The sequence below is a fragment of the Bos indicus genome, chromosome 23 (genome assembly GCF_029378745.1).
Source record: "Bos indicus isolate NIAB-ARS_2022 breed Sahiwal x Tharparkar chromosome 23, NIAB-ARS_B.indTharparkar_mat_pri_1.0, whole genome shotgun sequence".
Classification (NCBI taxonomy): Eukaryota; Metazoa; Chordata; class Mammalia; order Artiodactyla; family Bovidae; genus Bos; species Bos indicus.
In genome coordinates, this window is record NC_091782.1 from 47,430,607 (window position 1) to 47,453,686 (window position 23,080).

Genomic DNA, 23,080 nt, shown 5'->3' on the forward strand with positions numbered 1-23,080 from the left:
CAGCCCCACAGCTTTGAGCCTCAGGGGAATAGATGATCAACAGCAAATGAAAGCGGTGACTGCACAGAAAACATATTCTCCTTTCACGGTTTCTCTCTGGATCTTTTCACTAATCATGAAATTCATTTTTTCCTCTGCTTTTCCTGTTAACAGTCTCCTTCTTGTTCATTCTTTCTTTCTGTCTGCCTTCTCTTTAGAAGAAAGCATAATCAAACCCATTGAAAAGCTATCATGCAATGAAAGTTTCCCTGAAAAATTAGAGGACCCACAAGGTAATTTCTGGGCATGGTAGATGAGTACGGTGTGTCCTCTGAATCTCCTGTCCAATGTGCCTCTCAACATCTACCCCAAACCTTGTCGTAAGAGGACCCTGTGATGGCCAAGGGCCCCTGCTTCCAGGGGTCAGACCAGGACTAGGAGAGATGGGAGCGTCCACACCGCGAGTGGCCTCCTTCAGTTGTTGGGATTCTAAGCATAACTTGCTCTCAAAAAAGCTCTATGCTTGTCTTCTTAAATTATGACAATTTATAGAAATCAAGCAAATCTGCTGAAAATAACTGAAAGAGTATTTTCACTGATAGCGATGGAGGGTGATGACAGCTGACACGTGATGGACAGCAGATCCTGTGCTAAGTGCTCCGGATCCACCTCGCTCAGTCCGTACAACAACCCCTGTGAGGACAGGTGCACTCGTCAGGGTGATTCTACAAGGTGATGAAGTGCCAGAGGGACAGGGGCTTCCTGGAAGGAAACCCACTCTCAGGTCACGAACTGGAGCCATACAAACCCAGGGGCGCTCAGGGTGACCTTCTGGGTTCACGTTTGATCTTGGTCACTTACTTTGAGAACTTAGCCAGGTCCAGCGTGGGTAACATGCCTCTAAGGGGGTTGTTATGCGGACTGAATGGGAGTGAGTGCCTGTACGCTCGTAGTACCTCGCATGAAATATAGAGGATGCCCTCCAAGTAGAATTTAGCATTAGTAGTGGTTGTAATCAAAGTTACTCTCCGGTGCTTTAAAAGTATTAACCTTTTGACTCTGAAACTTTATGATACATCACTAGGAAATCTTGGAAGTTATGCTCCTTACAATCAGTCAGGATATATTCCTTCCTTTTTCAAAAAAGAAGTGGGGTCAGCTGGCCAGAGGATACACTTAGCACCGATTGGTGCAACAGCTTCAGGTAAGAACAACTTCAGATAACAGTTTTTGAGAATTCTGATGAGAACAGAGCGTCCAAAGACTGGAGTCACTTTTCCTGAGTGAAAACTTTTCAATTAGTCTCATCTATTAACTACAGTTCTAATTGCTTTTGGCAAAATGTCCCATTTTCCTTCCAAAGATGTGGTTTGATGAGTCTAATGATAGGAGTCACTTACACAAGGATGTTGCCACTGAATTGTCCCAACGACCTCATCAGGTCGACCTTTTTCAGATGAGGAAGCTGGTGTTGTAAGAGGCTCACTGAGGGTCACTCAGCTCGTAAACGGTGGAGCTGGGACTGACCCTGTTCGTCTTAAGTCCAGAGAGAGTGCTGCGCTGCACGATGAGATGTGAGAGGATCAATCTCTCAGAGCTCCCTGCCTGGTACCCAGCACTGAGCAAAACTCTGAGAGATGCTGAGGCTCTGCTGCATGTTAGTTCACGGGCGGCTCTTCTGCAGGTTCGTCTTAGGCTTTAGAACTAAACCACAGAACTCTCACCGGCACTTGCCTTGCAATATAGTAGGTGGTGAAGTCTCCTTCCCCACCCTCCAACGTAAGGACTAGTTAGGTCACTGCTCTGCAGTTGTATGGCGTACGACAGCCACATTCAGGGGGATGCTCTTGAAACGGAGGTGAGGATTCTGAACTTGCGTTGACAAGATTTGACCATGAATGTTGTCTAAATTATTTCAATCTAAAATAGATATCCTGCCTGATTAAAGCACCTAAAATTAACACTGAGGCAGATAACTTCAAGTTTGATAAGGTACCAAGGTACAGTTTAATTTTTATGAGTTGACTTCAAAAGTCTTCTCCCAGCCAGGATCTTATATTAGAATTCCTGGTTAGAGTCACCAGTCACACTCTTGGAGTTAAAATTGTAAAAACCACTGGACTTTCATATTTTACATCTTAACCACAGTAGAAGTGCTTACGCAGTACTAAGTTACCTTATCTCTGAAAAGAATTGCTTCAGGATTTCTCTGCTGAAACAAAATATACAAGTAATTTTATACAGCAATACTTTTTATAAAGCCTCAAATATTTTAAGCCAGCCTTATCACGAGTCATTAGCCACAGCTTGCTAGCACTTTTTAATATGAAGACAGAAAATTATAATGTCTCAAAATTAATCTGAGTACCTGAGAAAGTAAGAGTGAGTATTTTTGAACATATTTTTTATAAGAGATTGGAGGCCTTTATATATTAATTATTCTGTCATATTAGCATGCATATGCCTGGTTTCATTTTTTTTTTCCTAAGTAAAATGCTCTCTCATAACTTTTCATCTCTTCCATTTACTCTGCTTATCAGATTTTCCTACAGATCGTGATAGGAGGAAAGGTAAAAAAAAGAAGTAAATATTAACCATTCTCAAGTGGTCAATGCAAATCCTTAGGAAAACACTGTTCTGGAAGAGATGTGTCTTCCAGCCCTCCCACTGGTGTGACAGTTTCCCACAAGAGAATAAAACCAGGTCATTACCGTATTTACTCGACTATTTCCCCGTCTCTCGGCCTCCCTCTCTTCTCTAGTCCTCATCCTCGAGTTTGGAGAAGAAACGTCAGATTAGCCACAGCCTCCCTCGCCAGGTCGTCTCTCATCCCGAGCCCCCTTGTACCTCCCTGTCCCCTGAGCTGACAGCCACAGGGACTTGGAGCAGGGACCCGCTTCAGACACCACCTGTCCTGAGGCACGGTAACTCACTGAATTCTCCCAGCGCCTCTGCGGCAGAAGGTGCCATCGTGAGCTCCACTGCACAGAGGTTTCTGTCTTGCTAAAAGTTACAGATCACGTTCTTAACTAGAGGCAAACACCTTTTCCTTTGGCCAAGAAGGAACTCCTTGGTTTCGGGCAAGGGGTTAAACGCCTCTGAGGATACATGCAGGTTTTAAAACAAACACACAGCCAGCATCCACGGGCTCTCAGCTCCGCTCTGGGGGTGGTGCAGGGTGGGCTACCAGGTTCTTCACCCCCAGGGGGCTGGAGTCCTAAAAGAGTTACTTCTCAGCAAAGACTCCTGCCTCAGTGGCAAAATGATTCCCTTTTGGGGGAAGGTTTCATGAATACTGGCCTGAACACAGTCTCCTTCAAATGCATTTAGGACTTGACTTAGTCACTAAGTCACGATGTGGAGAAAAAGCCGCTCTGGGTGTTACTCCCCGGGGCCCTCACTTCTCACCCACTGGTAACTTAGGAATGGGTTCCCTTTCCCTTCTCTGAGCTACCGGGGCCTCCTCCTGAGTGCCCTCTCCTCCGCCCTCCCGTGGTACCATTCTGCTCGGTTGGAGTCTTCAGATGTGAGGGCGCTAATTTATCATACTGATGGTAGTCTGTATCCCAGTGGGTTATAACTAAAGGGCAGTTTCTAGAAAACGGGCACACTTAACTGGCCCTTCTAGACGCTGTCCCTGTCTTTGTTAGGGAGCTTTGTATTGCCTCTGAGAACTTTAAACCAAATAAGTGTGGGATGAAATGACCTGTTAAAACCAAGAAAGAGCTCCTGGCCTCCCTGTCCCGACCAAACCACCAACCTCCCAGGTGACCGTCACCAGGATGGCGCCTCACTTAAGGCTATGTTCTCTGTCAGCCAAGGTTAGCAGCATGTCAGGACCCACCTGCCCCCATGAGTTCCTCCTACACTCCCGATTCTACGGTAAAAATGTAAGAAAGAAACGGGAAAACCACGCAGATAAATAGAGCAGAGCTATTATTAAGTGTACAGAATGGTTAGTTATTTCAAAATTGACTCCTATAGAGGATAATCCAAGAAAGACACCGACCACACAGTGTCAAAAGGTATTTAAATCCCAAACAGAAAGATGGACCATCAAGTGAGAACAGCTTGACACCTGGCTGCCAGTTTGAAGCAAGGAAGGGGCAAAGCAGGGACTGAGGATGTTGAAAAGTTCTCTATAAAATGACTTTGTCATTTGAGATGTTCAAGCAATCAGAGCTCATAAACTGTTCAGGTAACAAATGTCTAACACAGTAAAATGTTTCACAAAGTTCTCATCAGCCAAATCCAAGTATGAATAAAACGAGCCTCGTGATGAAAGGTTTGGGGTCATGTTGTCATCCATGAGTTGCCCAATAAAACATTTAGGTTTCTTGACTTAAAACCACATTTTCAAGTTTAAAGAGGAACCTACTATGGGGCCCCATGAAGTCAGACTTTACAGGACAATTCTGAATGCATTTTCTGTAGAGACCCTGTGTTCAAGTGTCATTTAGATGTAACCACAGTGTGATATAAATACTAACACGTGGGAAAGACTGCGGGCAAGAGAAGGGGGCACAGAGGATGAGATGGTTGGATGGCGTCAACGACACAGTGGACATCTGAGCAAACTCAGGGAGATAGTGAAGGACAGGGGACCTGCTCCCTGGGGATGCCGTTCATGGGGTCGCAGAGTCAGACATGACTTAGCGACTGATCAACAACTCTGTGGGTATTGTCCATTGAACTGAAACCAAGGAGCTGCTCTTGGTCACCCAAGATGGTATTGCCTATCTAAATATGATGGGCGCTTCAGTGAGCAAAACTTGGAAGAGCAGCAGTGTCAGAACTGCAAACCAGAAATTACGGCTCGGAAGCTGCTGAAAATGCGAACTGGCATCAGCACAATTCTACCTTAGAATTTTTGGTTTATATTTGTATATGCATATATATAAAAACTTTAGAAAACACTGAATTAATCTTTTAAATTCAGACATCCCCCCATAAAATGAACTGCTTTATTTTGCATGGTCATCTGAATAAAATTCTAATTTCTGATTGTGCTTTCTTTCAGAATATCCCTGGAACACCAAAACTGGTCGGGGGCAGTTTTCAGGACCTACTTATAATCCTACAGCCAAGAATCTAAATATTGTGAACCGTGCACAGCCAGTGTCCTCCGTGCACGGGAGGACAGACTGGGTGGCCAAGTATGGAGGCCACCGGTAGGAATCTAGCGTGAACCCCACGGCGTCACGCCACGGAGTCCACCAAGTCCCCCTGACCCTGGGACATGTCTACAGCTGTCTATTTCTACTGTGTTCTGGAAGAAATATATAATAGTGGGTACTCTGAAGAGCAAAAATCATCTCCTATTTTTTTCCTAGAAATGAAATGCATTTTCTTAGCATCATTGCCCACAATGCTGATACGGGTAGGACTTTAAAAGTATTGAATAAACTTTATTTGCCAAAGTATCAAGTATTTGATCTACAAATTAATAGATACTACTCTAAGAAGCTTTTTTTTTTTAAAAAGAAAAATGCCTCCAGAAATTAAGTGTTTAGAGTGTTTTATATTTGCCCCGACTAATACTTTGTTTGGCCTCAAAGGTTTGTTTTGGTTTTGTACAGCAATTACATAGATGCCTGTGGGCTGTCAATTACGGTTCTTTGCGACCAAGGTTCTCCTCTACCATTTGGCAGTGGTAATTTATAAAAGATGGTAATTCATCATTTTCCTCTTTTGGAATGAGATAATTTTGGGAGCAATGATAATTCCAACCTACAGCAGGGTGTCTTTCTTAGAAATACTTCAACAAAGATTTCAAAATTACGTCACCTGATTATAGCAGAGAAAGTCTCCTGTTTGATTTTGACCGATACAACCGCTTTGCATTAATGGTGATCATCAAACCCACTGCTTGATGACTTCCAACTTAACCAAGTCAAGGTTCTGTCATCTTCACATCAAGTGTGTTCATTACTTTCAAAATGCATTCTTTCCGTGTTCCCACCACAGTATGCCAGCTTGTTCTCCAAAGCAAATTCTTGCTGCTGCTGCTGCAGACAGATCACTGACTCAGCTCTGAATGTCACACTTGTTCTGAAGAGCAAATGCACTTGGTTGCTATAGCAGTGATCTCACTTATGACATATTTTCTTAGTTTTATTTTTAAATTGGTATTTAAAATTGACATTTTGAACTTAGAACTGGTCTAGTTAAGCCTGTCATTTTATGGACTGGATATTCTTTTTAAAGAATAATGTTATCAAACTGCTGATATCTTATGCATTTTACGACTTTATAACAAATGCAATTGGTATCATTTTGTGGATATTATATAAAGGCACATTATAAGATAATAAGAATATGGTATTTTTGTACAAAAGACTCACCTTGTTGGAAAATGTTAAAATCTAAAGAATAATTTATATTAATATTAGTGATAATGGCCATATATATATTTGTAGTTTTAATGTCTCAAAGCTAAAATACTCTTTTGTGTTGCTGGGAAACTTTTAAACTGTGAATAGATATTAAAATTGATATAGTTAACTAGTCTGTTTTCTTTACATTTTTAAACTTTATACTCGTACTGAGGCCTGTTTTTGTTGTTAATGTCAACTTTTTTTTAAAACCAGTTTCAGGTTTATGAAGCATCTACTCAGAAAGGAGAGTTTCCATACACTCCCTCATCTCCCCCTCCTCATCCTCCCTACTGTGACTATCTTGCCTAAGTGTGGCACATTGGCTACACCTGATGCACCAATATTGATTCACTGCTATTAAAGCCCACTGTGTACATTAGGGTTCAGGGTTCTGCGCTGTACATTCTGTGGGTCTGGACAGCATGTATAATGACATGTGACAACCGAAGTTGTAGAGTATCATACAAAACAGTTTCACTTCCGCAGAAATCCCTTCCTCCCTGCAAACCTCTGGCAACCACTAATCTTTTTATTATCTCCACAGTTTTTCTTTTTCCACAATGTCATGCAGTTGGAATTACATACCATATAGCCTTTTCAGATTGGCTTCTCTTGCTCCATAATATCCATTTACAGTCCCTCGCTGTCTTTTCTTGGCTTGGTATCTCATTTCTGTTTATTACTGACTAGTATTCCATTGTCTGTATGTGCACTGTATCATCGTTAATCCATTCACCAGCTGAAGGACATTTGGTTGTTTCCAAAGTTTGGGCAATTATGAATAAAGCTGCTGTGAACATTCACGTGCATGTTTTTGTATGGATGTCAGTTTTCACTTCACTTGATTCACTGCTGGATCATATGGTAGGAGCATGTTTGATTTTGTAAGAATAAAACTATCTTCCAAAGTGGCTCTACCCTTTTGCATCCCCACCAGCAGTGAATGAGAATTTCTATTGCTCCACATCCTCACCATCTCTTGGTGGTGTCAGTGTTTTGGATTTTGGTGTTCTAATAAGTGTGTAGTAGTATCTCATTTTTAATTTGCAACTCCCAGAAGCACAAGCTGGAATCAAGATTGCCGGGAGAAATATCAATAACCTCAGGTATGCAGATGACACCACCCTTACGGCAGAAAATGAAGAGGAACTAAAAAGCCTCTTGATGAAAGTGAAAGAAGAGAGTGAAAAAGTTGGCTTAAAGCTCAACATTCAGAAAACGAAGATCATGGCATCTGGTCCCATCACTTCATGGGAAATAGATGGGAAAACAGTGGAAACAGTTTCAGACTTTATTTTGGGGGGCTCCAAAATCACTGCTGATGGTGATTGCAGCCATGAAATTAAAAGACGCTTACTCCTTGGAAGAAAAGTCATGACCAACCTAGATAGCATATTGAAAAGCAAAGACATTACTTTGCCAACAAAGGTCTGTCTAGTCAAGGCTATGGTTTTTCCAGTGGTCATGTATGGATGTGAAAGTCAGACTGTGAAGAAAGCTGAGCGCCGAAGAATTGATGCTTTTGAACTGTGGTGTTGAAGAAGACTCTTGAGAGTCCCTTAGACTGCAAGGAGATCCAACCAGTCCATTCTGAAGGAGATCAGTCCTGGGTGTTCTTTGGAAGGAATGATGCTAAAGCTGAAAACTCCAGTACTCTGGCCACCTCATCCGAGGAGTTGACTCATTGGAAAAGACCCTGACGCTAGGAGGGATTAGGGGCAGGAGAAGGGGACGACAGAGGATAAGATGGCTGGATGGCATCACCGACTCAGTGGACATGAGTTTGGGTAAACTCTGGGAATTGGTGATGGACAGGGAGGCCTGGTGTACTGCGATTCACGGGGTCGCAAAGAGTCGGACACGACTGAGCAACTGAAGTGCACTGCTCCATATAAACTTCTAGTATTAGTTTACCACTATGAACAACATAACTGGGTTTTTAAAATTAGGATTGCAGTGAGCAAGCAATATGGGTCAAGTCGGGAAGAACTGACATCTTGACACTCTTCAGCCTTCCTGCTGCTGCTAAGTCGCTTCAGTCGTGTCCGACTCTGTGTGACCCCATAGACGGCAGTCCACCAGGCTCCTCCGTCCATGGGATTTTCCAGGCAAGAGTACTGGAGTGGGGTGCCATTGCCTTCTCAGTCAGCCTTCCTATTCATGTACAGTAACTGTCACTCTAGGTACATCTTCTTTGACTTCTTTCATTAGATTGTCATTTTCCTCATAGATCTTATATGTATTTGTTGGATTTATACCCATTTACTTGTTCATTTACAAGGAAGCAAACGACTTTTTTATACTAAAATTGTACCCTAATACCTGTTTTAATCACTTATAACATTAAATAATTAAATCCAGGACCTTTCCCACCCCCCCAGGAAAATTTCTTTGAAATTTTCTACATAGACAATCATGTCACCTGCAAACAAAAATAGTTTTATTCTTCCTTCTCAATCTATAGCATACTATTAATTTCCTTTCCATGTCTCATTGAACTAGCCAGGACTTCCAGTACAATGCTGAATAAAAGTGGTAAGTGTGAACATCCTTGCCCTCATCCTGATCTTAGCAGGAAAACATTCAGTTTTGCCTTATTAAACAAGATGTTAACTGTAGGGTTTTTTGTTTTTTAATAGATTTTCTTGATTAAGTTGAAGATGTTCCTATATTTTCGAGAGTTTTTATTATGAAGAGTGTTAGATTCTGTCAAATGCTTCTGCATCTACTGAGAATGATCACTGATCGTAAGATTTTTGTTCTTTAGTCTCTTGATACGATAGATTACAGTAATTGATTTTCAAATGCCTGAGACAGTTTTGTATACCTAGAATAAATCCCACTTGATCATGTTATGTAATTCTCTGTATATATTCTTGGATGTGATTTGCTAATATTTTGTTGAGTATTTCTACACCTACGTTCATATATAGAGAGCGAGCTTTTCACTAGGTTTGAAAATATTTTAAATTAAATGTGAAAACAACATAAATATGTGAAGCAAAGATTAATCATAAATACCAGAAAAAACAGAGTTGGAGGTTTTTCTTATAAAACAGATCAGAGGCCTTAAAAATAAGACATGAGTAACACAGCAAACAAAGTGTATCCAACATACATACTATGTAGATTTTTGACCAATAAGGCAAAACGCTAACATTTAACAGGCACAGAAAGTTTACATTAGGCTACAAAGAAAATGTCAAATATAGAAATATGTAAACTACTTCTTTATACAGTAGAGTAATAGTAGAATAAAGTATTACTTAAACATTATCCCTTAAAAATTCAAAAATATTTTTCTAAACACTTCAAAGTCAAAAGGGAAAATCAAATCTGAAATAAATACCCTTAGAAATGGAAAATGACAGACCTCTGTATTAAAACTTGTAAAAGTCAGTCAAAACAGAGTGCAAAGAAAAAACTATTTTTTGTTCCACTTATGAGAGAAACAAAACCACTGAAGACATGGTGAACCTGAATGTTTAAGAGACTAGAAAGAGGAATAACAACTTTCAAAAGTACAAAGGAATTAAGGTAAAAGGATAACATAATGTCCCAGGAGCAACAAGCGTCATCCAGCACCAGCTCTTGGCTTCCAATACACTGTCCAATAAAAGAAACCAGGGCTCCTTGGAGAAATGGTGGATTCTGGCGCTGGGGTGTGAAACATACAAGATGTGCCTGGAGCCTCTTACAGTGCCAGGAAATAGTGAAGTCCTATAAAAACAAAAGCAAGAAAGCAAAAAAAAAAAAAAAGCCTACACTGACTGGCTGTATCAATGGGCCATGGGACAACTAAAAGAGCACCCCATGTTCACAACTGCAACGATCTGAACAAGAAAACCGATGGAGAAGTACTGGATTACAACCCAAACCAGAAAATCATCATACCTAAGCCCACACTGAACGAGTGGATGGCTGGATGGACCTACAGACAGAGACGAGGAGACATCTTCCATGCACCCAAATTCCATGTAATTTTTATGTAGACACTCTGACCTCCGGAGGCAGAGCACAACTCTCCATTTCTTAAGCATGGAGCACGCAGAGTGAGTTCCTTTCAGAGTACCACATGGGAAAGTGGGGAAAAAAGGAGTAACTTCACCATGGAGAAGCCTGAGGAACACTACCTCAGCCAGATGACCAATGTCAGCATCGACAATAGTGTATACATGTTCATATATGTAACCTGAGGAACACTACCTCAGCCAGATGACCAATGTCAGCATCAACAATAGTGTATGTATGTTCATATATGTAACCTCCATCTGATGTGATGAAATCGACACTTCACCTCTGTGATCTTCCTCCTAAAAAAACCCAGATCCCAGTCTAACCACGAGAAAGACACGAGACAAATCTCAACGGAAACGCATTCTATACAACAACCTGATCAGTACTCCTCAAAACCCGGTCACCAAAAGCAAGGAAAGTCGAAGGGATGGTCACAGCCATGAGGACCCTACGTGGCAACTAAATGTAATATGCTACCCTAGATAAGATCATGGAACAGAAAATGGGTATTAGTTTAAAAATAAGAAAAACTGAATAAAGTATGAATTAGTGATAATGTAGCAGTATTGCTTCTTTAGTTGTTAACCAATGTATCATGCTAAAGTAAGATTTACTAATAGTAACAAAACTATAAAATATCCTACAATACTCTTAACAGAAATGCAAAGAACTATGCGAATAAAACTCTAAAATGTTTTAAGACTAAAAAAAAAAAAATTTGAATTATATGAAGGGACACACAATGTCCTAGATGGGAGAGTAAATATTTTATATACAGACAGCTCATACATTTCAATATATTAAAAAAAATTAAAACTGGAGATCTAAATAGACATTTTCCCAAAGACATACAGATGGCCAACAGGCACACAGAAAGATGTTCATCGTTGCTAATCATTATAGAAATGCACATTGAAACTACAAGGTGTCACTTCACACCACTCAGAGTGGCCACTATCTCAAAAAGTCTATAAAGAACAAACGCTGGGAGGGTGTGCAGAAAAGGGAACATCCTGCAGTGTCGGTGGGAATGTAAATCGGTGCAGCCACCACAGAGGACAGCGTGGAGGTTCCTTTAAAAATAGAGCTCCCATACGATCCAGGGATCCTATTCCTGGAAAGGTATCCAGAGAAAACTGTAATTCAAAGACGTACGCAACCCAGTGTTCACAGAAGCAGTATTTACCACAGCCAAGACAGAGAAGCAACCTAAATGTCCAAAAACAGACAAATGGATAAAGCCAGGGTACATACACACAATGGAGTATTACTCAGCATAAAAAGGAGGAAATAATGCAGCGCGGATGGACCCAGAGGCTTCTATACTAAATGAAGTGAGGCGAGTATGACGTCACTTCTAAGCGGGATCTAAAACATGATGCAGACCAACTTACCTATGAAACAGACTCAGAGACACGGAACAGACTTGTGGTTTCCGAAGCGGAGGGCAGGTGGGAGGGATGGTGTGGGAGTCTGGGCTTAGTAGATGCAAGCTATTATATACAGGATGGATAAACAAGATCTTATTGTACAGCACAGGGAACCATATTCAATATTCGGCATAAACCATAATGGAAAAAATATGAAAAAGAATGTATGTGTGTATATATATATATGTGCATATATAACAGAATCACTCTGGTATACGACAGAAATTAACACATTGTAAATGAACTATACCTCAATAAAATAAATCAAAAAAAAATTGGCTGTGGCAGACGTGTCAAACCACGTCATACACAAAGATGAGAAAAGTAAAGTTTCTTTCAAGGAACAAGCCAATCCATAAAACTGATTCATAAGTGCCTGAATAATATAGAAGAAATCCAATCAATACCAGTGAGAGTTGACGTAAGTAGCAAATGTATCCCCTCCCTTTTTTTTTTTAAAGTGGAAAAGCAAAGGAAGGGGTACCAGAATGAGTTAACTCAATGTTGAAAGAAAGTGAAAATGTGTAATTAGTAACATGTCCAATGTAGAGACCAAAGTAATACATTCCAGTTATAAACAGTTCTCTCAGGTTTCACATTTATAAATTAAATGGTTAACCACAATTTCATTTTTTCTTTTTTGATTATGCAGTCCCACTAATCTTAGAAATGCAAGCCTAAATGCAATGTATAATCAAATAACTTCCCTTCCTTGGTTTTTAAATTATTCAAAATGGCTAATTCCTAAATAAAATATCAATAAAAACATCTTCATGCTCTTTTATCTTGTTATTCATATCTCATTCTAGAGAGCTGTTCTAGAGAGCTCTGGCAATGAAGAAGACACTGCAGAAATATCATTTACAGTAAACTTTATTTTAATTGATTTTATTTAACATAATTTCAAAGTAGGTCTGTGCTCTAAGATAAGCAAAAGAATAGATATCGTAAATCTCATTAAGAGATCCTTTTCATACTGTTCCTTGAGCAGCGCAAGGGGCTTGGAGGGCCCCAGTGGTGACAGCCTAACATTCTATCCCTGGAGATGTTACCTAGAGATACAGAAAGAACAGGTAACACCACAATACAAGAATTAAACTGTATGAGAGTACCACAGGAAGAAACTCTTTTGTGTTACACCTTACCCATCTCTTTAGGGCTGTAATGATAATGACCGATTTTTTATCTCTGCAAAGTTCAGTGCTGTTTTTTGGTCTGTTTTTAAGAAAAATGTCAAGAATACATGAAAATGCTGTACTTGTTTATCTTAGTACATGAAAAAGAGTAGAAGTTTTAAAAATTCTTCAGGAGTCCAAGCTGGGCCATGACTATTACTGATGGGGTTTACTCAAGGCACTGATTCCAAGTTTGACGACCATCAGCAAACTGTGCAAAGCAAACACATAAAAAAAAAAAAATTACGTCAAGAATAGCACAGGCACTCGACTATTTTTAAGGGACTAGGACTCAGCAGGTTCCCTCCCCTCAGTACGTGCCGAGGTGGTGCCAAGGTAGAGCCAGCAGAGATGGACTCCAACTCTGCTGGAGTAGGACTCCTGGAGCCGCCAAAGGAAGAACACGCCAAGGGCAGTTCTGCGCTCAGGCTTTGAAATCATACACGGGAGTCAAAGTTCCTAATCGAGCTGCCAGTACTTCAAAGACGAGAAACAAGGCTGCAGAGCCCACGGCCTCCCCTGCCACAGAGGCCGGTAACGCAGACCTCCAGCCTGCCAGCTGACATGGCTCTTGACCTTGGTCTACACCGAGTGTAAGACTTTACTCCTGACAGCACCCTGACTACGATCCAAGTCGGTGAGGAAGCTTCTTTCAAAGCAGATTTTAAAAATTCTATCTTCAGGTTTTCTTTATTAGACTACATTTTAAGATCAACCTGGTTTGGATTTTACAATCAAAGTTAATTACAAAACAGGATTCGATCAGAATTTCTTTTTAGCAAAATTTTCAATAATAAAGGACACCAATACAGCTGAGATATGTACGGACCCCAAGCTGCAAATCACAGCAGTGGGTGCAGTCACAGCTTCGCAGCGAAGCCACCTCCTCTGCAGGGAGGAGCCAAGCGGGACCAGAGCTCAGATGTGAGAGCAAAACCATTTCAGAGGTGAATGAGTATCCTCATCTCATGATGACATGAAATCAACTGTTTTTGCAGTCTTTGCTATTTGTGGATAAATCCAATCATTTCAGGTGATGCTCAGCATCAGGTACACTGAAACAAGGACCCTTCTGAATGTCTACAGCGTTGGGGACACTGAACTAAAGCTAGCAATAGAGCAGAGTACCTGGCACCTGCAATCAGGCCTGCTGGCATGAATTTTCTAGAGTTGTAGAATCTCATCCCCATGATGCCAGCCAAGGTTCCAGATGTGACTGGTGGAAAGATAAAGAGAGTCACAGATCACTACATCTTATAGGTGACAGGACGGAAAAGTGGCCAACTTCCCACCCATCTTTCAAAGGCTCAGACCCCATCTCATAATCCTCCTCCCCCAAGCTGGGGACCTCCACACTGTCCACATTTAATGGGACCAAGTATTAACACCAACACTGGAATCAAAGGCTCTCAGTGTCTGAGCCCAGCCTGCCTCAGCCTCACCTCCTACCACTCTTCAGCCATAATTCTCGTTTTCTCCTACACTGCTGTGGGGGTTTTTGTCCCCTACTCGTTGCCGATGCTGTTTGCCCTGTATGCGCTCAGGCACTTCCCACTCCATGTTTTATTAATTCCCACCACCTGTCCTGCAGCAGGTGCTGGGGACACAACCATTATCACAGAGATCTCTGCCCTTGAACAGCGCTTCAAGCTTGATGCGGCTGACTTGAAAGAATCACACAAAAATTTAAAAGTACAATCTGTACTGTCGTTTGAGTCATGAAGTCGTGTCTAACTCTTCTGTGACTCCGTGGACTGTAGCCCACCAGGCTCCCCTGTCCGTGGGACTTCCCAGGCAAGAACACTGGAGTGGGTTGCCTCCAGGGGATCTTCCCAACCCAGGGAACGAGCCTGTATCTCCTGCACTGGCAGGTGGATTCTTTGCCACTGAGCCACCAGGGAAGCCTGTAATCTGTGTCACAGGTGCAATGAATGCAATACAGATAACGTCATATCAGGGGTCCAGCCCATTCAGGGAGAAGGGCTTGCTGAGAGAGGGGAGACTGAGCCATAATGTGAAGAGAGGTGGCGGATGAGCTAAGGGCAGGAATGCGGGTCCAGGCAGGGGGCCCGGCGGTGGGGGATGTGCTGAGGCACAGAAACCCACCAGAGCCAGGGAGAGGGCCACCCCTGCAGAGCCCCGCGGGCCCAGGCAGGGACTGGGGTCTTCAGCCGGGTGGTGCGAAGCCATTAACAGACACGAGCAGAGGGATACGCAAGCAGAGCTGCCGTCTGAAAATACAGCTGCAGCCGCAGCACAGGGAACCGGCTGCAGGCTGCAGGGCACCCGTGAGCAAACTCCCTCGGGAACGCAGGCAACGGCAGAGCTGACAAGACGCGGGTGATGGCCGTGGAGGCTGAGAAGGGGATGACTTGGGATGTGGGCTGGGGGCGGGGCTGACAGGACCTGCTGATGAAATGGACAAGAGGGATGGGAAGAGAGGAAGGGAGACCCAAGTGGATGGAGCACAAGAGAAGACGTGAAGCCAGGTCGGAGCTGACGCCTGGACACGCCTGGAAACTTCCACGCAGGAAAGCGGATACACACGAGCAAGGCTTGGCGGAGAGAGAAATCTGGGTGGTCTGTGAACTGGTGGTGATCGGAGGCCTGGGCTTCAATGATCTTGCCAAGTCAGAGAGTTTGAAGAAGATAAAAAGAGCCAGGTTTTAAGAACCTTAGTATTTAATGGTCAAAAAAGATGGGTGGACAAAACAGACAGAAAAGACAGACGAAAGCGAATGAGAAAATACAAAGGAAAAAAACGAGAGAATGGAAAACGGATTGGTGTACTGTGCTGAGAACAGCGGAAAGGTCAAAGTAAAGGACTGAAGGACTGAAAAACGTACACTGGATTTGGAAAAACACAGCGTCCTGGCAGCCTCGGGGGAGTTATTCTTTGAGACGAACAGAAGTGGAGGCCGAAGTGGGTTAAGAATGTGAGCTGAGGAAGTGAAGATGGCAGGGTGATGGATTTTTTTTAAGAGAAGTTTCTGAAGAGGAAGAAGGGCAGCAACTGAAGAAAGAAGTGGGGTCACGAAAGGTCCCTTTTCTGTTGTTGCTTTTAAATGGGTGAGAGCTGAGCACGTGGGTGTGTTCAGGGCTGGCATCACGGACAGGGTAGAGCTCAGAGAAGGGGGCAAGCAGAGACCCGCAGCCCGGGAGGAGGGACGCGCCTGGAGACTGGGCATTCGCTCGCGTGGAGGGACGGCATCGGAAATGAGACTTGGGGATCTGAGGCGCTTGGGGTCAGAGCTGGGCGCCTCCTCGTCCCCCTCTGCTGACGGGGACAAAGGACTAGGGCTCCCTCGCTCCCGGCACAGCCGTGAGGACCAGAACTGTGGTTTCCTCGAGCGGTTTGGGGCAGGGGGTGGAGGCAGCAGGGGGCCCACAAGCCCCCATAGGGTGTCTGGCACAAGCCCTGTGGGTGGCGCTCAGGAGAAACACAGCCAAGCCACTCAGATAAGACAGAACCTTCACCCTCACTCTCTCACATCTGGGCTGCTCACAGGACATGGCAGAAGCCCGCGGCCACCTGCAGTCCCCAGGCTCCCTGAAGGCCGGGCCTCCGTCTCATACACTTCGCTTATATCTAAAGGACGAATAAACGACTTTCACACGGGAAAAACGCAATACCGATGCGGACCTCACCAGACACACAGTCCTTCAGCGATGCTCCAGCAGACAGTTCTCAGAGGGCAATCACAATGGTTAAGAGACACGTGCTTGCCCTCTACATGTTTAAGGCTGACCTCACGGGGTCAACTTCCATTCGGGAGGGAGGAAAACTTTATCCTCTATGTAAAAGATCAGCAGCAACGGGCTCAAACCCCCTCCTTTCAAACCTTCCCCAGGACTTGGCAGAAGCGGGAGAAGCATCTCAGTCTGAAGAACCCGCCGCGTCCCACCAACCCAGGGACGCATCAGGGAGACGGTGAAACGACGTACCTAAGAAAAGCCAAACGTTCTTCGGATCCTGAGACAGCTGATAGGACCCCAGGCCGGCGAGACCACCGAAGAGGAGCCCGGCAGCCAGGGATGGAACACTGCCTGGAGGGACGCACACACACACCTGCGTTGTCCTGGCAGACACTCATCTCTGCAACAGAATCCCCAAGGCGCACCACCTCCCCCCACCCCCAGCCCCGAGGAAGCAGCAAAGGGAACGTCTCCCAGTGCCGTTCAAGACCAAGGTGTCCTCATGCAGAAAAATGTTTGGGGGAGACTGCTTTTTCTACTGGAGAAGTCAGGGCCATAACCACACCACCCCCCTCTCCTCTGACAGGCAGGGCAGCTCCAAAGGAGAAGAGGAGGCTCCTGGCCAGGCTTGATTAGCCTTGAAAAGACTGGAACTGCCCATGGGCACAACCTCGGGCTCAGCCCCAAAGGAAGGGGAACAGGGTCAATGAGTTAAAAAAGGATTTGGAGAACGGGTTCCGGTATGTGTGCTGGTGGTGGGGAGCAGGCACGGAAGGCTCCTGGAAAACAGCCAGATTCACAGACACACCTGTGCCTGGCTTCACGCAGAGACTTCAAAATTGTTCACGTGAAGACAAGAGGCTTTCTCCCACTTAAAGAGCAGGGATGGCCCTCCGGGGTCAAGGCTGATGTATGGCAGGTGATGATAATGACCATCTATTACCATCCCTAACTGGCATCTTTAGATAAAGAGGCAAAAACAAGTGACTGGACAAGAAGCCTGGTTTAGCTCAGCCAGATAACCTCGAGGCGAGTAAAGGAGCAGCTATGGGGCTGATGATAAGCAGGCTCTCCAAAGAGGAGGCTTAAACCAAACCTGACTCCAACAAGACTGTAGTCCGGGAGCACTGGGGACTTGTTCGTCAACGGGAACAAGATTTCACGAAGTTAAATAACTGCAAACCATACCTGCTTTTGCATAGCCAATAATCCCGCCGGAAGCAACCAGTGCTGCATAGCCAAAGCCAAGCCAGTGTAAAGGCACTCTGAAACAGAACAGTAAGACATTGGTGCCAAACGTGTTCTAAAAAACACGTAACCGTAGGATGGGATCAAAAAGGTCATCAACCCTATCACTGTACAAGTGCTTATAAATCCCGGAGAGGTTAGATGACCTGCCTAGGTCAGCAGCAGAGCTGGGACCTAAGCACAAGTTCCTGTGGGGGGTGTACAGTCCATCCTTCCATAACCCAAGCTGCCCTGCAGTCTTGGCTCAGTGCCCTTTGCAGATGAGGAAAGAAACTCTGCGTCTGAGAAGCTCCTGGCTATTCCACCCCCACCCACCGGGCACTTACAGCGGGCCGGAGTCCTTCGGCATTGTTCTTTCACCTTCTCCAAACCAGGCCTGTACCTGCAAAGGAGGGGCTGGATCAAAGATGGTCAACAGCACAGCTCCCTAGCAGACAGAAGAGGTGGGTCAAGTTCCAGTTCCAGCCCTGGGGAGCTAAGAGGTAACGGCTCAGCTTCTCTAAGCCTCAGTTTCCTTCACTGTTTACCTACCCTGTGCAAACTTCCCATGGCTAGGACCAGCATCAAATGGGATAATACCTAAAAAGTGCTTTGCACTCAGTAACTGCTGAACAGACAGCAACCATTCTGATAATAATCTAAGTTCTAATAACATAGGCCTACGGGAAACTTTACTGACCACCTCTGTACAGTTAATAAGCTAATCTTTTCATTATCTAACCAAGTTATAATTAAATTGTAAAATAAACACTTCTGTGCCCTTAATTCAAGTATTTTAATTACCCTTTCTGGGAGGAGGGGTTACTGCTTTTCACCCCCGCCCAAAGAATTAGATTATTTCAAGTCAACATTTATAACACTTTCAGACAGTTGATTTTACATCTCTCATAGTTACCGTTAGATGGGGGGCGAGAGGAAGGATAAAAAATACAAAAACCCAAGCCGTAATTACGTAGAGTGCTACACCTCTGGCAAACTAGGATGTAACTAATTTCTTAAATGCATCTGGTATCCACTGGGGCTAAGCTTGAAAGCAACACACAGCTCTTCTGTTTAAACTATTGTCTATAAGGGTTAGGTGACTTGGAATCTTACCACCGTCATTAACTCGACGTAGCACTGCGTCGAGCATTGCACCCAGATTTTTAAAGAGATGGACGGATAAAATCTCCAGGAAACTAATTAGCTAATTAAATCAGTAAGCACCTGCCAAGAGCTCAGGGTTCCCGCAGGATTCACTACCCACTAGAAGGAGAGCAGAGAAAAGCAACCATCGCGCAGCCTAAAGCCGCCACCTGGATCCTGGGGAAGAGCAGAGGGCAGCAAAGCCTCTCATGTAATTTCTAAAAGTCAAAACCTGAGTGAAATAATTAATAATTCCAAAGCACACGAACCTCCTTCCCGAATGTCTGCCCGCACAGGTCGACCAGGGCGTACTCGCCTCCGGGCGGGGAGTCGCGATCCCGCCGGAAGTGTTGCGGCGCGTTTTCTGCGTCCCGGGGGCGGGGCTAGAGAGATGGGGCGGGGTTGAAGCGTGGGGGCAGGGCTAGAGGCCTGAAGTCGTCGCACTCTTTGCGTCCTGGGGGCGTAGCGTGGGGCGGGGCTAGAGGTCGGGAGTCGTCGCGCTCTTTGCGTCCCGGGGGCGTAGCGTGGGGCGGAGCTAGAGGCCTGGCGTCGCAGCGCTCTCTGAGCCCTGGCTTGCTGCCGACGGCCCGGCGCGTGCTCTGTCCCCGAGGCCAGGAGAGTCGCCGAGCACATGTGTCCCGAAAGCTGGACGCGGGCAGGGCCGTCCAGCATCCAGCACTTGTCCCAGATCCAAGACGGCCTGGCCAAAAGCCGGAAACCCAGGACTGGAGTCTAGTTTTGACGGAGTCCTGGCGAGCTGGGCCAGGCCTGCGGTGGAGGTCACCGATGGGGGAAAGAGCGTGTCAGAGACTGGATTCTGAAGGATGCGTTAACGCAGGGCTCCAGTCCTCGCCAGGTGTCAACCATCGGAGATGGTCCCTCTAGCCTGATCACCTAGTTTGCTACCATGAGAAGGGACTATTTTCTACCTGCAGAAGATAAGGTGGTCACAGGCTAGATAATCTGGCTCACTTCCCTTTGTTTTAGGGAGTGAGGCTACTTGAAGAGTACTTGAAGAGGCTACTTGAAGAGTGAGGCTACTTTAAGACTGACTGTAGGTGAGTTAAATTTGCAAGTACCTCTGCAACGTCTCCCCACCCCGCCCCCCCCCCCCCCCCCAGATTAACTCCACACCTGCTCCTCTTCCCTGCCCCACCATACTCTCAGTTGATGTAACACCAAAACGTGGGTGTCATCCTTGATGTTGCTTTCATCCCCTGCAAGTACATAACAACAGATCATACATACACAAACCAGTGAAAAGACAAATTGCAGGTCACGGGTATCTTTAAAAAAAAAAAATGCACAAGGAGAGAGTTGTAAGCTTAAGTTTTATTGGAGGCAAAATGAGGACCATAGCCCAGGGCACAGCCTCTCAGTTCTGTGCAACTGCTCACTGAAGGGCAGGGGGTGTCAGTATATGTGATTTTAGTGAAATGGGTTACTGTGCACTCAAGCACACATTTTGACAGAATGTTGGTGCTAGTCACCAGGAGCAGATGTCTCTGTTAATGATGTCTCTCTTAAGTGCTTTCATAGATAAGAGAAGACGCAAGAGATTGGGCTCATAAACCTCCTGAAAAGTCTCCATCTAAAGGCCTGTTCTGCCAGTTTTTCCCAGAGTGCCTTTTTCCTGATCTCTACCTAGAACTCCTTTCAGAGTGCGCTATAGGTCAGCAACTGCAGTGGCGCGGGACCTAATCCTTGTAGAGACGGATGGCAAGTAACATTTTGGCAGCATACATATTCTGAGAGAAAACTTTTCCACTCGCAACAACGCCTACCTTTCAGATATCAAAACTGAAGCCTGTGTTTACCATAGCTGACTTCAAACAGCCAAAGCTGAGAGTAACTAAGACCTGAACAATTCCACTTAGGCCAGACCCTCACCAACTTAATGGAAGACTCTGCTGAAAAAATCGATAGGACTTGCCTTAACCAGCTGGGATGACACTTATAGGAACTAAACCACCCACAACCCAGATAATCACTATGGTGTGATCACTCACCTAGAGCCAGACATCCTGGAATGTGAAGTCAAGTGGGCCTTAGAAAGCATCACTACGAACAGAGCTATGGAGGTGATGGAATTCCAGTTGAGCTATTTCAAATCCTGAAAGATGATGCTGTGAAAGTGCTGCACTCAATATGCCAGCAAATTTGGAAAACTCAGCAGTGGCCACAGGACTGGAAAAGGTCAGTTTTCATTCCAATCCCAAAGAAAGGCAATGCCAAACAATGCTCAAACTACCACACAGGTTGCACTCATCTCATAGGCTAGGAAAAGTAATGCTCAAAATTCTCCAAGCCAGGCTTCAGCAATAGGTGAACCGTGAACTTCCAATGTTCAAGCTGGCAGAGGAACGAGAGATCAAGTTGCCAACATCTGCTGGATCATCGAAAAACCAAGAGTTCCAGAAAAACATCTATTTCTGCTTTATTGACTATGCCAAAGCCTTTGACTGTGTGGATCACAATAAACTGTGGAAAATTCTGAGATGGGAATACCAGACCACCTGACCTGCCTCTTGAGAAATTTGTATGCAGGTCAGGAAGCAAGAGTTAGAACTGGACACGGAACAACAGACTGGTTCCAAATAGGAAAGAGAGTACCTCAAGACTGTATATTGTCACCCTGCTTATTTAACTTATATGCAGAGTACATCATGAGAAATGCTGGGCTGGAAGAAGCACAAGCTGGAATCAAGACTGCCGGGAGAAATATCAATAACCTCAGATATGCAGATGACACGACCCTTATGGCAGAAAGTGGAGAACTAAAGAGCCTCTTGATGAAAGTGAAAGAGGAGAGTGAAAAAGTTGGCTTAAAGCTCAACATTCAGAAAACTAAGATCATGGCATCTCGTCCCATCACTTCATGGCAAATAGATGGGGAAACAATGCAAACAGTGGATGACTTTTATTTTTCTGGGCTCCAAAATCACTGCAGATGGTGACTGCAGCCATGAAATTAAAAAACGCTTACTCCTTGGAAGGAAAGTTATGACCAACCTAGATAGCATATTCAAAAGCAGAGACATTACTTTGCCAACGAAGATCCATCTAGTCAAGGCTATGGTTTTTCCAGTGGTCATGTATGGATGCGAGAGTTGGACTATAAAGAAAGCTGAGTGCCGAAGAATTGATGCTTTTGAACTGTGGTGTTGGCGAAGACTCTTGAAAAGTCCCTTGTACTACAAGGAGATCCAACCAGTCCATCCTAAAGGAAATCAGTCCTGGGTGTTCACTGGTAGGCCTGATGTTGAAGCTGAAACTCCAATACTTTGACCACCTGACGCGAAGAGCTGACCCATTAGAAAAGACCCTGATGCTGGGAAAGATTGAGGGCAGGAGAAGGGGACGACAGAGGATAAGATGGTTGGATGGCATCACCAACTCAATGGACATGGGTTTGGGTGGACTCCGGGAGTTGGTGATGGACAGGGAGACCTGGCATGCTGTGGTTCATGGCGTCTCAAAGAGTCGGACACAACTGAGCAACTGAACTGAAACCACAGATTTAATTACATACAGTCCTAGGCCCTGGTAGAGCTGTTTTTTGAAATAAGATACAAATAATTAAGATATAGTTTTAAGACTACCTTTGTTAGAAGATTAACTAAAGCCTACAGCCATACCACCCTGAACGCGCCGCATCTCATCTGATGATGGAAGCTAAGCAGAGTCGGGCCTGGTTAGTACTTGGATGGGAGATTAGCCAAGTGTTTTTTTTAATGGGCTGAAGCAGATTTAAAATAAAGGAAATGTCATTTTCCTATCTTAACATTTCCTTGTCATCCACTGGAAATAGAACAGTTTAATCAAGTTTGGCAGCCTCTCTTTAACCTTCTGTTCGGAGCCCTGAACTTCAGCATATGCATTATACATATGAATTTTATTTATCTGTAGCTCTTAAGCTTGTCTTAACTTCCTGGTATGAATGTCTTTTTATACCATTTGTTATCAAAATGAACAAAATCCTCATTAAAATTATTAGAACCACTTGAAGAGGCCAAAGTAATGCAGGTTTTTC

General features: G+C 44.4%; 2 protein-coding genes and 1 long non-coding RNA gene across 7 annotated transcripts in view; 2 read left to right on the forward strand and 1 right to left on the reverse strand.

The window, feature by feature from the left end:
* Positions 1 to 7,159, forward strand: part of MAK (male germ cell associated kinase) — a 51,444-nt gene extending 44,285 nt beyond the window's left edge. For 2 of the 5 annotated variants that reach the window (XM_019986227.2, XM_019986228.2), the window contains exons 13-14: positions 1,064 to 1,183; positions 5,000 to 7,159. In XM_019986227.2, coding sequence (XP_019841786.2) covers positions 1,064 to 1,183; positions 5,000 to 5,154 — 275 coding nt within the window. In that variant the 3' untranslated portion in view covers positions 5,155 to 7,159. Of the gene's footprint in view, positions 1 to 197; positions 273 to 1,063; positions 1,184 to 2,519; positions 2,683 to 4,999 lie in introns of all 5 variants that reach the window. The other 3 variants (XR_011563504.1, XM_070778418.1, XM_070778417.1) reach the window with 3 other exon arrangements.
* Positions 7,160 to 12,658: 5,499 nt separating this feature from the next.
* LOC109577278 (transmembrane protein 14C) lies at positions 12,659 to 19,452 on the reverse strand. The gene is made up of 6 exons (XM_019986168.2): positions 19,317 to 19,452; positions 18,249 to 18,304; positions 17,863 to 17,939; positions 16,924 to 17,025; positions 14,107 to 14,194; positions 12,659 to 13,189 (listed from the first exon to the last, which is right to left on the reverse strand). Exons 2-6 carry the CDS (start codon positions 18,269 to 18,271, stop codon positions 13,135 to 13,137), a joined length of 345 nt encoding a protein of 114 aa, XP_019841727.1. The 5' UTR covers positions 18,272 to 18,304; positions 19,317 to 19,452; the 3' UTR covers positions 12,659 to 13,134.
* Positions 19,453 to 19,572: 120 nt separating this feature from the next.
* Positions 19,573 to 22,831, forward strand: LOC139179101 (uncharacterized). Its single transcript, XR_011563508.1, has 2 exons — positions 19,573 to 20,105; positions 20,576 to 22,831. It is a non-coding gene; the product is annotated as an uncharacterized lncRNA (long non-coding RNA).
* Positions 22,832 to 23,080: the final 249 nt, after the last annotated feature.